At 41.7% G+C, this 14,965-nt stretch overlaps 1 protein-coding gene across 3 annotated transcripts in view; it reads right to left on the reverse strand.

Moving 5' to 3' along the window:
• col22a1 (collagen, type XXII, alpha 1) overlaps nt 1-14,965 on the reverse strand; it is an 89,592-nt gene that overhangs the window by 42,470 nt on the left and 32,157 nt on the right. For 2 of the 3 annotated variants that reach the window (XM_080441556.1, XM_080441555.1), the window contains 11 exons: nt 10,932-10,985; nt 10,766-10,819; nt 10,038-10,091; nt 7,255-7,308; nt 7,122-7,166; nt 4,334-4,387; nt 3,013-3,066; nt 1,891-1,926; nt 1,671-1,700; nt 1,263-1,316; nt 670-723 (listed from right to left, as the gene is read on the reverse strand). In XM_080441556.1, coding sequence (XP_080297682.1) covers nt 670-723; nt 1,263-1,316; nt 1,671-1,700; nt 1,891-1,926; nt 3,013-3,066; nt 4,334-4,387; nt 7,122-7,166; nt 7,255-7,308; nt 10,038-10,091; nt 10,766-10,819; nt 10,932-10,985 — 543 coding nt within the window. The remainder of the gene's footprint in view (nt 1-669; nt 724-1,262; nt 1,317-1,670; nt 1,701-1,890; nt 1,927-3,012; nt 3,067-4,333; nt 4,388-7,121; nt 7,167-7,254; nt 7,309-10,037; nt 10,092-10,765; nt 10,820-10,931; nt 10,986-14,965) is intronic. The other variant, XM_080441557.1, reaches the window with a different exon arrangement.

Below are 14,965 nucleotides of genomic sequence, written 5' to 3' on the forward strand. Positions count from 1 at the left end.
GCATTAGGCCACGGAACCCCATTTGATACCGTTTTCATCTCTGCAACCCCCAGCTACACATTTCAGAGTTACAGGCCATTTGATCCATTTGGTTCCCAAATATCAATCATTTAGCTGTAGGACCCCAGGGGGTACCCGGACCCCACGTTGAGAACCAGTAGTCTATACTGAGTCCTGAGGAACATGCCTGGGAAATATGGAGATGAAGCCCACAAACAAGGGGGAGCTAAATAGCCTGACATTTAAAATGCACAACATTAAAGAGCTCCAGCTGTTATTGTCTCATAAGCATTAAGAGTAGTACAAAAAAAAGTAAATAAAAAGGCTTTTTTTCTTTGCATAATCCCATTGGAAAATGGCTAAAAATAGCAAAGCTTTGGCTATGCCAATTACTGCGTACTGAGCTGTAAACTCTAGGACCACAGTACTTTAATAAGTAGAGCCGGCAGTTATAGCAGAAGCTTACGGACATGTGGCCTTTTAAAATGCACTTCTCTGAACACTCCCAAACCTCTCCTAGCGTGAGTGCTGAGGCTTTAGTTAGCCATCAGGGTTGGCCGGTCGGTAGTAACTGATTACAAAAAATAAGTAACTATAATCAGCCCAGATTAAAGTCGTACATTGCCTTGTACTTTGTATTCAGTACCAGTACCAGAATGATGATCTTACCCTCTGTCCAAACTCTCCAGGTTCTCCGGGTAAACCTGTTACACCACGTGTTCCCTGGGGACAGAAACATGTTCTCAGTCAACCATAGTTCATACCAACAGTGTTGGAAGAAGTACTCCCATGTTGGACTTAAGTAAAAGTAGCAATACCATACTGCATTCAAAATCGTACTTACTGTAAGTAATTAGAATTACATATATCATATTATTGAACGATTCTTTGAAGAATTTTTTTTTATCAATACTTTCATTAATTATTAATAACCTAAATCTGCAAAGTAGCTCGTAACTAAAGCTGTCAAGTAAATGTAGCGTAAAGTGGAGTAAAAAGTGAGATGTAGTGGAGTAGAAGTATAATGTATCAAGAAATGGAAACACTCAAGTAAAGTAAAAGTACCTCAAAATTGTATTGTAAATGTACTTAGTTACTTTAAACCACGGCATAGGAAACATGACTTCATGGCCTGTGTGATGAACCTATCAGTTGTAACAGGTGGTTTTTCTACAAAGCGAAACAGGGTCGTGTCCAGAAATGACAGAACAGCATGCGGAGAGGAAGCGTCTGGACAGGAAGCAATAGATCAAGATGCTTACAGGTGGTCCCGAGGGGCCGTCGGACCCTGGAGGCCCACGGGGTCCTGGAGGGCCCTGGAAGAGAGGTCAAATAAATACATGGAAATATGCAGTGTTGTGATATTTAACACTTTACAGTTCAGGTTCATGGGTTGTCTTGTAACCACATAAACCCCGTATACTTTGTTGACCGAATTCCTAAGTTCTCTACACTAATAGGCCCCCCATCTACTTTCACACAACACAAATATTTTCACCGAACATAGCTGATCTACAAGTTCAGTGAGCTTTTAGATCGGCTATTTTTGCCAATTGTTCCCACCAGAATAAGGATGCTAGGGTTCATGTGGTTAGACTGTTATCATGTCCAGTTATTAAGGGGAGTACAGTATATTTGATACATGTTTTTATTATTAAATCATTCCTCACGTTTGCTCCTTTTAAGCCCTCTTGCCGAACCTAGAAATGAAAGTAAAAAAAAACTATATTATGCAGGTGCAATATGACGTGAATAAACAGCACACGTTTACGTTAAATCCATGTGAATAGCTACTGTACGTGATTACTCCATTCCTCTAGGTTCTTTATTGCTAAACATTTTAGCTGGTCCGTTCCGTCCGTTATTTTTGGACCTATATTTGGTACTCACAACATCCCCAGGCATTCCGGCAGGACCCCTCTCTCCCTGTGAGACAATTCAGAAAGAAAAAAAAAGAAGAAAAGAAAGCACAATATTAAAGCCAAGACAATATGGAAGAGAAGCATAATAACAGAGGTATTGTTAATATCTCACTGTAGGCCTGACGGGTGTGTGCAATATTCTGGAGGTGGTCGGGACTACTAAGTATAGTAATTATATCTAGCATGATAGAATTAGAGTAATAGTTGTTCCTGGTTTTCACAAGTGAAATGGATGTTTTATGGTTAAAACAGTTTGTTGGGGAGTTACAAAATAGGGACTTACAAATAGGACAAGGATCAGGTTGGGGTTAGGATTAAGCATTTAGAGGTGAGGTTTAAGGAGGTAAACGTTTTTTTGTTGCACGTGGTTGCAAGTTGCAACTAGTTGCGTTGCGAATCATTGGCGTAGTTAGACTGGGATGGAGTTATGCATGATTTATACTATAGTGCTGGTGTGTGTCGTGCACCGAGTGTAGCAGATCTACAAGCTCACAACGCTTCACACTGCAACACATTGTGAGCTTGTAGATCAGCTACTTTCGCCTTTATGGTTTAAGGGTTAAAAATGGGCAAATTATAGTAAGAATGGCATTCAGAAAGAATGTCCTCCCAAATATAGTTATACAAACCTGTGTGTGTGTGTGTGTGTGCGTGCCCACATGTGCATGTGGGTGTGGTACTTGCATGTGTGTGTGTGTGTGTGTGTGTGTGTGTGTGTGTGTGTGTGTGTGTGTGTGTGTGTGTGTGTGTGTGTGTGTGTGTGTGTGTGTGTGTGTGTGTGTGTGTGTGTGTGTGTGTGTGTGTGTGCCACTGGAACTATCGTCACTCAGTAATTATAGACAGGCAAATGAACTCGGCTATAATTTTTATTTTGTCAGGCAAATGAGTGGGCTGTCTTTGATGGCAGATGGGGGAGACAGAGGAATGTCTGGAAAGTAGAGACAGTAGCCTAGAAACCAAAGATAATGTCTTTCTTTGCCGTGATTTATGACAGCCCGACTTTAATAACGCGCCGATTAAGTCGTTTGTCTTTCCTGGATGTATCAAGTGCCGGGGGAAAGTTATTACACACAGAAGACAGACACTGTACCTTTTCTCCTTTTACCCCACTGGGCCCAGGTGTACCGATCAGTCCACTTAAACCCTAATGATATTAGACACAATATGAATGATTAACAAAGATGACACATCAAATCTGTCACAGACAAATCACAAGTTTACAGTACATAAATACAGGGTTCGTTAAGTAAAATAAAATAGAGGCGGAGGAGTAAGGTAAAGGAGTAGTTCAACCCAAAAATTACTTATTTTCTATCAATTACGCACCCCACACAACAATAATTTGATGACTGAGTCATCGGTCAATAGGAGACTCTTGAGTCTCTCCTACCGGAGACTCCGCTGGTCATCGAATTATTGGCTCAGGAATGCGACAAAAACAAAACAAATCTCCAAGAATTCAAGGCTTCATGGGGTGTGTAATTGAAAGAAATTAGGTCATTTTTTGAGTAAACTGCTCTTTTAAGTTCTCTTAACCACTTAAGCCATATTGATTGATTGAATACTTTAAATGCTTATTAACTGTACAGGTAGTACAGTCAAAGGTAATGCTACAAAAAGCCCCAGGGGCTTGTTTCCATTGTGGTCCTTTGTACTCAATTCATCAGTATAATACAGCCAATACAATATACAAAATGTACTTCAAAACATAATGGAATAAAGCAGAAAAGTAGGTATATTTACAGAGACTACTAACAACGTGTTCAAGGAGTTAAACTATGTTCACTTGTATTTTGACTAAATAAATTATTTTAGGTTAGTGTTTGAATTTGGAGATAGGGAGTCGAGCTCATATAATGAAAAGCATAAAAAAAGCGCTTCTGACAAAACCAGCTAACTCCATTGGATCCTCAAACTTTCTGCTAAACCAACTAACTCCGCCGAAGTTAGCTGGTTTTGCTGACTCCAGGCTCCACCCCCTTTTGACCTCCAACCTCATTGTGAGCTTGGAGGTCCATTCAGCTGTTCTTATCAATGATGAACAAAACCTCCTAACTCAGCAGAGATATACTTCTTTGTACGCCATGTAGCTAAAATATCCCATCTACAAGCTCACAATACATTGAGATGCGACACATTGTGAGCTTGTAGATCGGCTATTTCAAAGTTTTGATTTTTAAAATAAATTTCAGTAACATTTTGACTGATACATTCGCCCCAAATAGGGACGCCAGGTTTGGTTTGTTTAACATACATCAGTCTACATTTCCCAATAGGGGAAATGCCTTTATGTACTTCATTCAGTCTAACCAGAAGCAGGGATAAAACATAATCCCCACCGGCTGTAAAAAATAAATGACCAGAGGGGGGGGATGTCAAAAGCAGGTGTCGGATAGAGCTTCAAAACTTACATCTTTCCCCGCAACGCCGGCCTTCCCTTGCAATCCATCCAAGCCTGCCGGTCCCTGCAATTTGAAACAAAAGTACAACAAATGATGTATGACATCTTGAAACAAAGGGGGGGGGGGGGTCTGAGTAAAGTCCAAAACCTCCAGAGGTCAGAACAAAGTCGAGGACGTCAAGACAATGGTCGTCTGTGAGTCATCTCATTCACAGGGGGGTGGTGGGGTGTTTGGAGAGTGGTCACCTTGGCGTATAGATGTGCTGAACGCGTGGCACCTGCCTGTCAACCACGTCTTTCCTTCCTTCACGCCTCGTTGAACCGACAGCACGCTGACCCCAGCCTGACCCCCCCTCCCCACCACCCCCCCCCCCAAGGTGCCTCCGCTAAACCACCACTTTTCCTCTCTCACCTTTACTGTGGTAAGTGTTTTCACAGACAGGAAACTATACTGACTGCCTCCAATGAGTACCTGTCCACTGACAGCTATAACATGACAGCTCTGAAACCATCCATGCACCTGGCGTCAACAGCATAGCATCATTGTCAAGCAGAAACCTTGTATCTCCATATTTATGTTTTGTACATAAATCAATGCTTTTCTTTGTCGTGTGACACAAGCGTAGTGAAAATAGCCGATCTACAAGCTCACACCACGTTTCGATGTGACGCGAGCTTAAAGATTGGCTATTTTTGTGAAGATTTAATAAATCAAAGTGAAAGTGAAAATATGTGGGTTTTAAATATTTACCGAATGAAAAGTATCAACAAGAGCTTGTGATAATATAATTGGCTACATTGGAACACAGGTTCTTTCTGTCCATTTCCTGAAAAGTAACCGTGTTGAACATACAAGGTTTATAGAAACAGTCTGCACTTACAGGGTGAATTTTCTTTGACTTTTTTAATTTACCACAGCAGCAATCATGACAAACGGATGCATTTGTCTGCTGTGGTAAATTCACCTTGGGAGTGCAGTCTGTTTCTATAGACTGTTCACAGTCTGCACCCATCTCTCCGTCTCTAATCAATTGACAGTAGAGCACGCTCAGCTCAGGACTTCTATCCCATAGTATTTGGGAACATACAAGGTTTCCATATAATAACAAGTCGTTATCGTAATGGAACGCCAATGTTCTGCTTTCATAGTGTGCTTCAAAACACGAGGGTCAGCAGGGGAGAGAGAGAGAGAGAGAGAGAGAGAGAGAGAGAGAGAGAGAGAGAGAGAGAGCGAGAGAGAGAGAGAGAGAAAGCAGCCATACGGCAAACACATCCCTGCACTGCTGTTTATATCTGCAGGTGAACCGGGAAGGACATTCACAGCCGTTATGACATGTACTCATGACAGAACTTTGGACACACTCTTCCTGTGTTGTTGTCACAGATGTTGGGAGAGAAACAAGCTGAAAACAAGTCTAAAGGAATCAACTAAGCAAAGGCTAAAATGTAATTTATAGAGCATGTTATGTAGACAGATGCCAGGTCATTTGTAGACCTGGCATCCTATATGGTGTATACAGTAGTTCCAATGTACATATTCTAGATTTTTTTTTATATTATACTGTTTAGACTGATGATAGGTTCTTGGTTTTATGCATTTGATGCATTACCTCGTGTTTTCATTGCTGACTGTAAATCGCTCTGGATTAAGAGCATCTGCTAAATGCCTAAATTGTAAATTGACTAACAATCTTGAAAGAAAATGTGAAATATTTGGAATATTTGGAATGTTTTTGAAACATTTTAAAGCAGCATTTTAAAGCGGCAAAAACAAAATCTCCCAATATTTAGAAGTGACTTTAAAGAAAAAGTCACTTATAATAAGCAGACTTGGCAACGACTGGACTATTTCTGTCTAGCTCTTCCAGGTAATGTAAAGGACATGCGAGGCACACATCAGACGAAATCGAAAATCACCTCTCGTCTCAGAGGCCATCGATAACACTGGGAAATAAACGCTTGGATGATTTAGTGGCGCGTCGTCGCTCCGTATTGCACTCTGGACCCAGGGAGGAGGAAACTGTTTTTTCAGAAGTCTCGAGGAAAAGACACAAAACGCTGGTGGTGCATGCAGGCCTTCAATGAGGTGCATTATGGTCCAAAAACGCCCCCACAGGTTCCCAGACAGGAAGTTTGGAGAGTGAATCAAGGAAGAACCACATCTGCTTGTGCCATTACAGCCTCTCAGCTCTCCCTTTCCCTCTGAGACACATGGCCTCTACCAGTTAACCCTGTCTTCAGCTTAAACGTCTGATGTGTTGAGCAATCCATTCAGTGCCGATTGAACACTTAGAAAACCACTTGAACCCTCTTAGTCAGCGGTTCTCAATTTCTTTCATGTCAAGGACCCCCAAAATTATAATGTATTTGGCTCCCATCTCAAACATAATTTGCGCTGGGACCCCCAGAAGCAAATCTTTGAGTTAAAAAGAGATTTGCACACATTTTTAAGACTGTTTTCGTGCCATGAGCTTGTAGATTTGGTATTTTTGAAAAGCCAAAAAGTATAAAATATGGTTAAAAAGTGGTTAAAATGATTGTGATGCTATATTAAAACATTTTGCTGGGGACCCCCCCCCCCCCCAGGACCCTAAGTGGACCCCACTTTGAGAACCAATGCTCTCAGTAAACTTGAACAGGGGTCTGTCTGTACCTTGAAACACACATATCTTTGCCGAATGTTAGGGATGGGTTCAAGTGGTGAATGTCTGTGTGAGGGCTCCATTCCAGTGTAGATTGAACCAGTTAATAGAACATTATCTTTACTCCGGTGAAGGAAAAAGGGACATATTATTTACCCTGGCTCCAGGAAGTCCACTCTGTCCGTTGTTTCCACGCTCACCCTGGGATAAAACACAACGTAACAGGGATTATAGTATCATCCATAATATTTCACAGATGAATGCTTTTACTTCTTCACAATGTACTCACAGATACGCCTTTGGCACCAGGACCACCCGAACGCCCTGCATCTCCTTGGACCCCCTGTAGAGCAAAAACGCCACATCAGTTCAAATCCGAATTTAGCAAAAACCTTTTCATGCTGTTTATTATAATGTATCGCAACTATGAGAATTACAATACGATCATCAATTATGATCCCTATATCAAAAGAATACGTCTGTGAGTGACCAGCAATTCTGAAGTATTATAAAATGCTTTATGATCTGATGTTATAAGCACATTATAGTGTATTTACACTTGACCTTATAACTAATTATGAAATGCTTTATACTGTGAGTGCATTATGAGTACTTATGAGTGCTCATAGCTGAGTTGTACTCATACAGAGTTATGAGTACATTATAATGAATTTATACTTGACCTTATGGGTCAATAAAATGCTTTAGAATGTGTTAATTATATTGTTATGAAGCATTCTGAGGGCTTCTAACCATGATTACAGATTATAACGCATTATAGACATGGGCTTCATAGAAAGTGCTACCAAACCGCAAATGCATCCGTTCAAATCCAATCTTAGCAAAACAGTTCATGCTGCCTATTGAGTAGCGTGGGGGGCTATAACCATGAGGTGCTGTGTCAGGGTTGAACTAACTAACAGGCCTATAAAGACCCAAAACGGCAACAGCAGCTGTCACTGCAGGAGACATCCGCTATTAGTCCTGTGACCCCCCCCCCCCCCCGTGACCTGTGGCCCCACATAACCTTGACCTCTGACCTCTGAAAACATTCTCACTCTCTGTACTCTCTTCTGCCGCAGAAAACCCGCTAAGGATGGAAAATGTCATCTGCTATCATTCGAACAGTGTCACACCACCTCTTTGTTAGTTTGGGTTTCAGAGCATTACATTACATTACATTACATTACAGTCATTTAGCATACGCTTTTATCCAAAGCAACTTACAATAAGTGCATTCAACATATAGGCAAGGAAACTACTAATCACCAGGAGTCTTAAAGGGCAAGACCACTTTGGTAGAGGTTTGGGTTGTGTAGTTACCTTGCCATGATGTAACTCCAAAGGTGGACAAGAAATCAAAAATAATTGCTCCATTGATTAGAAATTGATAATTCTAAATTTGCTCCTCATTGACTTACATTGTACGGTAAAACAGCTCTTAAACTCACTCTTTTAGCACGTAAATGAACACGAATAAAGCTGATTCAGACAATATAGAGCATCACCGAACCCAGTACTGTTTGTTTTTTTAATAAACTTTTTTACTATTTGAAGATCCGGATCCGGATCCGGATCCGCGAATCCAGTCCGGGTTTTCTTCTTAATAAAAATAGCAAAATCAACAGGAAGTTAACATTTTTATAAAAAATAACAACAGTACTGGGTTTGGTGATGTTCTATATTGTCTGAATCAACTTTGTTTGTGTTTGTTTATGTGCTAAAAGAGTGACTTTGAGAGCTGTTTTACCGTACAATGTAAGTCAATGAGGAGCAAATTTAGAATTATCAATTTCTAATCAATGGAGCAGTTATTTTTGATTTCTTGTCCACCTTTGGAGTTACATCATGGCAAGGTAACTACACAACCCAAACCTCTACCAAAGTGGTCTTGCCCTTTAAGTACATTCACTTCTAAAACAAGCAACTAAGAGTATACCTAGCACCAAGTTAAAAGTGCAATATATCAGCTACCTACTTTCTTAAACAGATGAGCACAAACCTAGGTCACAAACCTCCATAACTCTGACGGTGTACAAATGCAACCAAATGGACCTGTACGGGTCCATTTGGTTCCCTTTGCACACTGTCAGAGTTACAGACCTGGCTGTAAGGCACCATTTGTTTCCTACAAATCAATAATTTAGCTGGGGACCCCATGGAATCCCCTCAGTGACCCCTGGAACCACTTGTCTAAATAAGCAATGGAAGCCCCCCTATTTCTCCAATATGGTATTTGCCTGTGTTTGAACACAAGAGGGCGCTTATTCCCTCAAGCCTGAGCTCCTCTGTTTAGCAGAGGAAAGCTCAATTTATTTTACTTTCAATATTTATTTATTTTTAGTGAGCATGTTTCCTTTTCCTGATTTCACAATGTTCACGGTATAATAAATGAACTAAAGTGAACCCCCCATGATGCTGCCCCTGCCCCATTTCCAGTTCACACAAAAGTGGACCTCTTCACAAATGTCACCTTTTTCACTATGTAAATACCTATATATACTTTTGCATCCCAAGAGCCTCTCCCCCTTTTTTGTCAGCCTCTTCTATAATTTGTTGGGGACTTTTTTGTTAACATAAGGTTGTCCTTTTGTTCAAATTATTATGCCATCGCACGATGGTGACGCTTGCCAAAAAATAGATGGTCTTCAAGCTTGAAAATCCTTTCAGAGAGACACCAGACAGATTAAATATTAGGCAGAAGGGCAGCCTTTCACCTCTCACTGGCCAAACATGGTCCAGCACTCTACTTCTCTCTCTGTTTCTGTCTGTCTGTCTGTCTCTCCCTCCATCCGAGGCAAAAAGCCAACCAAGCCAATCCCGTTCCCACAGGAAATCGATAGCAGACCGGAGAGGTAATTGTCCAGAAAGAAAATGCATGTACACTCACTTGTTGAACAAGAGCGCGTCTCTGAGCAGCGCAGACAAACAGAATGCTGCCTTTTTCCTCTGCATCAAAATTATCTTGAAATCCCCCCCCCCCATCAACGTGCCAAACACAGCATGTGCATTGTGCACTACTGGGCTTGTGAATAGATTAAAAATGAAGGACACAACGTTGTATTGGCTCACCCTCTGTCCTGCTAGGCCAGGCAATCCTGAAGAGCCAGGGTTTCCTGCTTCACCCTGTTAAATAAACAAAAACAAAGAAAGACAGTTTACAATCGCACGTTACTATATTTCACATCATAACACAACGGTGTAATGCAATATTTAGGTTTTACACTAACAACATCTACAGAACAGAAGGTTCGAGGTTATAAACCACTGTAACGGTCAATGCTTAAAGTCGCAATCCGTTGGTTTTGTGTCCTCGTCAGGAAGAGTCAAATCCCGGGTCTTCCCGCGCGGAAAGACCAAACAATCGCTGGACTAAGGGGGAATGGAGATATTGTGATATGAGCTACTTGAGTGGTCCTTGACCTTGTAATTTCAAGGACCCCTATAACTCTGAGAGTATACATATGGAACCAAATGGACTCATAAGGGTCCATTTGGTTCCATTTGTACACTCTCAGAGTTATACAGACCTGTAAGGGTCCCTTTCGAACCCCTTCAAGGAACCCTGACGCTCTGTGGACCCTACTTTGAGAACCACTGTCCTCTCCGACACCAGGAACTTAATGTCTCAATGGAAGAGTAGGGAGACCTCCTCCAACCACTGCAGATCTACTAGTTATATTGTATTAACATATTCTACCACACAGATTGGTTAAAATAACCTTTTGTTAATTAAAACTAATTCTGGATTGCAGCTTTAAGACTGAAGGTGCTGTACACAGATAGATTAGATTTCTTACGCTCTCTCCTTTGTCCCCTTGCAGCCCGTCGATACCTGGTATACCACCGGTTCCCTGTCAAACATGTATGAACACAACTATTAGTAACGGACATCATCATACAGATTAAATACCACAACAATTAATTCATGTCCAATCGTCCCCCCGTTCGGGGGTTTGTCACAACCTTGTCGCCTTTCTGTCCGCCAGTGCCTTGCAACCCTCTGGTGCCTGAGTCGCCCTGTAGAACAAAGATGTGTTTTTTGTTAAGACCTTGTCAGGTGATGGTCATGCACGTAAAAATGGCGGGAGGCGATGGCGGGCGATGGCGACACGTGCTGTGAGAACGTCTCAGCAAAACCTGGTTATAATCATCATGACAGAACGTGGTTTAGTTCATCTTAGTACCGTCGTCACAACCATGGCAGCACAGAAGTATTGACACAATGACACGGGGTTAGAGGTGTATTAATCGACTTTGGACAAATTAAACATGAGACAACATACAGTATCAGCATGAGACAAAGACAGAAAGTTAACCACTTAAACCCTACATGTATCGTCGTTGCTGTCTGGCAGAAACCTTGTATATCTCCATATTTCAACTTTTTTGTTTGTTTTTTTTGTTGTAAATTAATGCCCTTCTACAGTGTCACACAAAAGGAGCACAGATAGCAGATATACAAACTCAAAACTCATCGTGATGCGACACGTTTTGAGATCTGCTTTTGCTAAAGTAGGCCTAACAGTTTTGGACATATGAGGTCTCCACTTGACATCAACGCTATATACTTCGTTGACCAGTGTCCCCCAGGGGTTTATAGTTGGCCCCCTCATTTTTCCCCCTCTACATCAATTCTCCTTGCCGAAAATAGTAGATCTACACGCTCACAACGGGTCACAGTGCGACATGTCGTGAGCTTGTGTAGATCGGCTATATTTTCGCCAAATGATCACCTATTATGATGACATGCCCAGAAAAGGGAAAACACTACAGGTTGAAGTGGTTAACTTCACACAAAACGTCTCTTACAAAGGCGAAACGTGACAAACAAACAAAACATGGAAGTAAGGGTTAGAGAGCCAGACGATGCTGTCAGGATAGCCCACTGAGACCCACAGTGGCCAAACCCAAATGCCTTTCAAACAATGATGACTCAAGGAACAATGCCTCTCTATTGTCTCCGTCAACGTCGCGAGTTTCGGTTTGTACACTGATGTCACGTCCTGCGCCAAGGAATCTCTTGGAATGCAAAAATGAGAACAGCAACGAGTGCTTTAATTGCATAGTACCACGATGTCTTTCCCCCCCGCCGCAAGACTTCACCGCGCTTCATAAACCACTTTACAAGTCACCAAATGCGGCCCTCTAATTATTTTAGGGGCTTATATCATTTTAACGCACGTCATTTCATCTGCACAGATCAGTAAAGGTCCCTTATCCCACTGCGCCCTGTAATGAAAACACTGTCACCGAAAAAAGAAAAAAGAAAAAGTCTCCGCTACACAGGGAACTGCTTGTGCTTGTCTCTTAAAGAAATAATTAGAGGCGATGAAAGTGAGAGTGGGGGGGTGGGATACGCTCACTCTCACCCCCCACGCTACTCTACAAACAACACTAGACATTCTTTTTACCACAACACACAGGCTGCTTTTGCACCAATGTTTAATAAGTTAACATTGACAAAAAGAACAGCCCTCTCTGGAGGGGTGGGGGCGGGTGGGTGGGGGTGGATTGAAGGCTCATGCAGGGATATAGAAATAGAAACGGAACATAGCAACAGGGATACTGTACAAAATTATGAACCGTGTTAAAACTTTCTAGTTTTTTAACGCAGCCTCCAGAAGTGCAAAAAAGTAAAAAATGCAAAAACAGTATGATGAAATGAGTGTCGCTCTTTTGAGTCACTGGCATTTCACTTTTGTTAGTGTGAGAACTTTCTTGAGGAAATAAAAAGCCTTGTCTTTTTTAGCCCCCCCCCCCCCCCCCCGTGACCGATTGTGTGTCAACATGGCCGACGGCCATGCGAGTGCTGCTGACTTATGTGTTTAAACTTGATTTCAGTGCTGCTACGTAATACTTCAATCCCTTAAAAGCCCTCTATGCTTTGCAGTACGACAAATAGCGAAAACATCTGCTGTGAGCTTGTAAGATCTGCTGTTTTTGCCACTTTAGAAAATCTAGAAAATCTGGACAGTTTTAGATTTTGGAATATCTTTGACATTTTCTTTCCTATAATGACATGCCCCCAAATAGGGACACCAGGTTGAAAGCGGATAAATCAAACAAAGCACATGTACACCACGACAAATTATTATAACTATATGCTATTATTGCGTAATCACCTGTATTATTAAGTAATAATAATAGCACAAATTACAGGTGCATTTCTCACCACTATATTTACAACCCCAGGGAATAAGGTGAAACAGAGGGGAGAGAGAGAGAGAGAGAGAGAGAGAAAGCCATGTCTTCCAGACCACTTGTGGCCGTTGTTAAGTATCCTTCTCTTGGACAGCTGCTATGATGCATGCCTAGGATTTAGTCTGAGGGGGGAGAAATTATACCGCGAGGCTCCCAGCTGGCAGTGCCATGGGAGCACAGAGTATGTGATTTAAAACAGACTGGGTGGGCGTGAGCGTGGGCATGCTCTCTCTCTGCTATACACATCCTCTGTGGTAACCTGTCCTGTAATTCTGACAATGACACACTGGAATCTATAAGTAATCGCCCTCTCCTCCTCAGCCACTCCCCTACCGTGAGAGGAGAGGTATGGAAAATGCAAAGTATTATATCCATTTTCAGCATTTTTTTGTTGTAGTTGCTGTTGTCTGCTGCAGTGGTGGATATTTAAGAATATTTATACTATACTAACTGTACTTGAGTACAATTTTGAGGTATTCCATTTTGCGATACTTTATACTTCTACTCCACTATACGTCTCAGAGGCAAATATTGAATTTTTACTCCTCTACAATTTGAAAACTTTACTTTGTAGATTCACTATATTATTATCACAAAACATACATTAACCAATTAAGCCCTATTCTATAATTCATCAATTCAAAAATAGCCGATCTACCATCACACAACGTGTTGCATTGCGAGCTTGTAGATCGCCAATTTTTTGGGAAAGAAATGGCATACTTTAACTTTTCTACTGTGAGTATGTTCTTATGCCAACACTTTTGTACTTTAATTCAAGTAAAATTCTGAAGACAGGACATTTACTTGTAACAGAGTATTTTCTCTTAAGTAAAACATCAGAGTACTTTTCTTTCCACCGCTGGTTGTCTGTTTCACAAACTATTTAGCCCTTTACACTTGATTTGATTTGACTTCATTGTCTCTATGGGGGAATTGGTCCTCTGCATTGAATCCATCCATAAGGAGCAGTGAGCAGCCACAGAGCAGCACTCAGGGACCAACTCCAGATGTAATGCCAGCACCTTGGTCTGGAGTACAGTATGTATCTGGCATGCATGTCTTTTGGTTTGGGCGGAAACCGGAGGAAGCCCAACGCAAACAAGAACATGCAAACTCAACACAGAAAGGACCCCCCCCCCTGTTAGGATTCGAACACGGGACCTTCTTAAATTTAGACCCATTTGATCCGTATTAGAACCCGCGGGGGAAATTCAGTTTTCAGCTTCACCCAGCTGATTGCTGCCCAAGTGGTCAGGTTTTGAGTGCAGGCGGGGTTGCCGTTAGGGGTTAAGTGTCTTGCTCAGGGACACCTCGACACATTGCGGGGGCCCGGGAATCGAACCTGGGGCCATCTCTACCCATTCAGCTATGGCCACTTACTGTGTGAGGCAACAGTGCTAACCACTTCTAAGCCAGTTCTAAATACTTCATCACATGACAAATAGCTCGATCTACAAGCTCACAATACGTTGCATTATTCGCAACGCATGGTGAGCTTAAGATGCCGGGAAAATGATGACATGTCCTAAAATAAGGATGCCAGGTTAACTCATTGAGTGCCATTCACGCGTTTCACGTGTTTTACCGCTATGGTGCAACGTGCCAATCACGTGTTTCACGTGTTTTTGAAAAAAATAGTACCATCCACTCCTTGTTTAACGTATAACTGAAAAAGGCTGTATCTCGCATCCTAAGCACTTTTTTTTTACTTAAAAAAATAAAAAAAAATAATCGCACTGGCCAGAAATAGCCAGAAATAATTCTGGCACTCAATAAAAGTGTTTGCAACTGAA

The sequence above is a fragment of the Gymnoscopelus braueri genome, assembly GCF_963280865.1.
Source record: "Gymnoscopelus braueri genome assembly, chromosome: 11".
NCBI lineage: Eukaryota > Metazoa > Chordata > Actinopteri > Myctophiformes > Myctophidae > Gymnoscopelus > Gymnoscopelus braueri.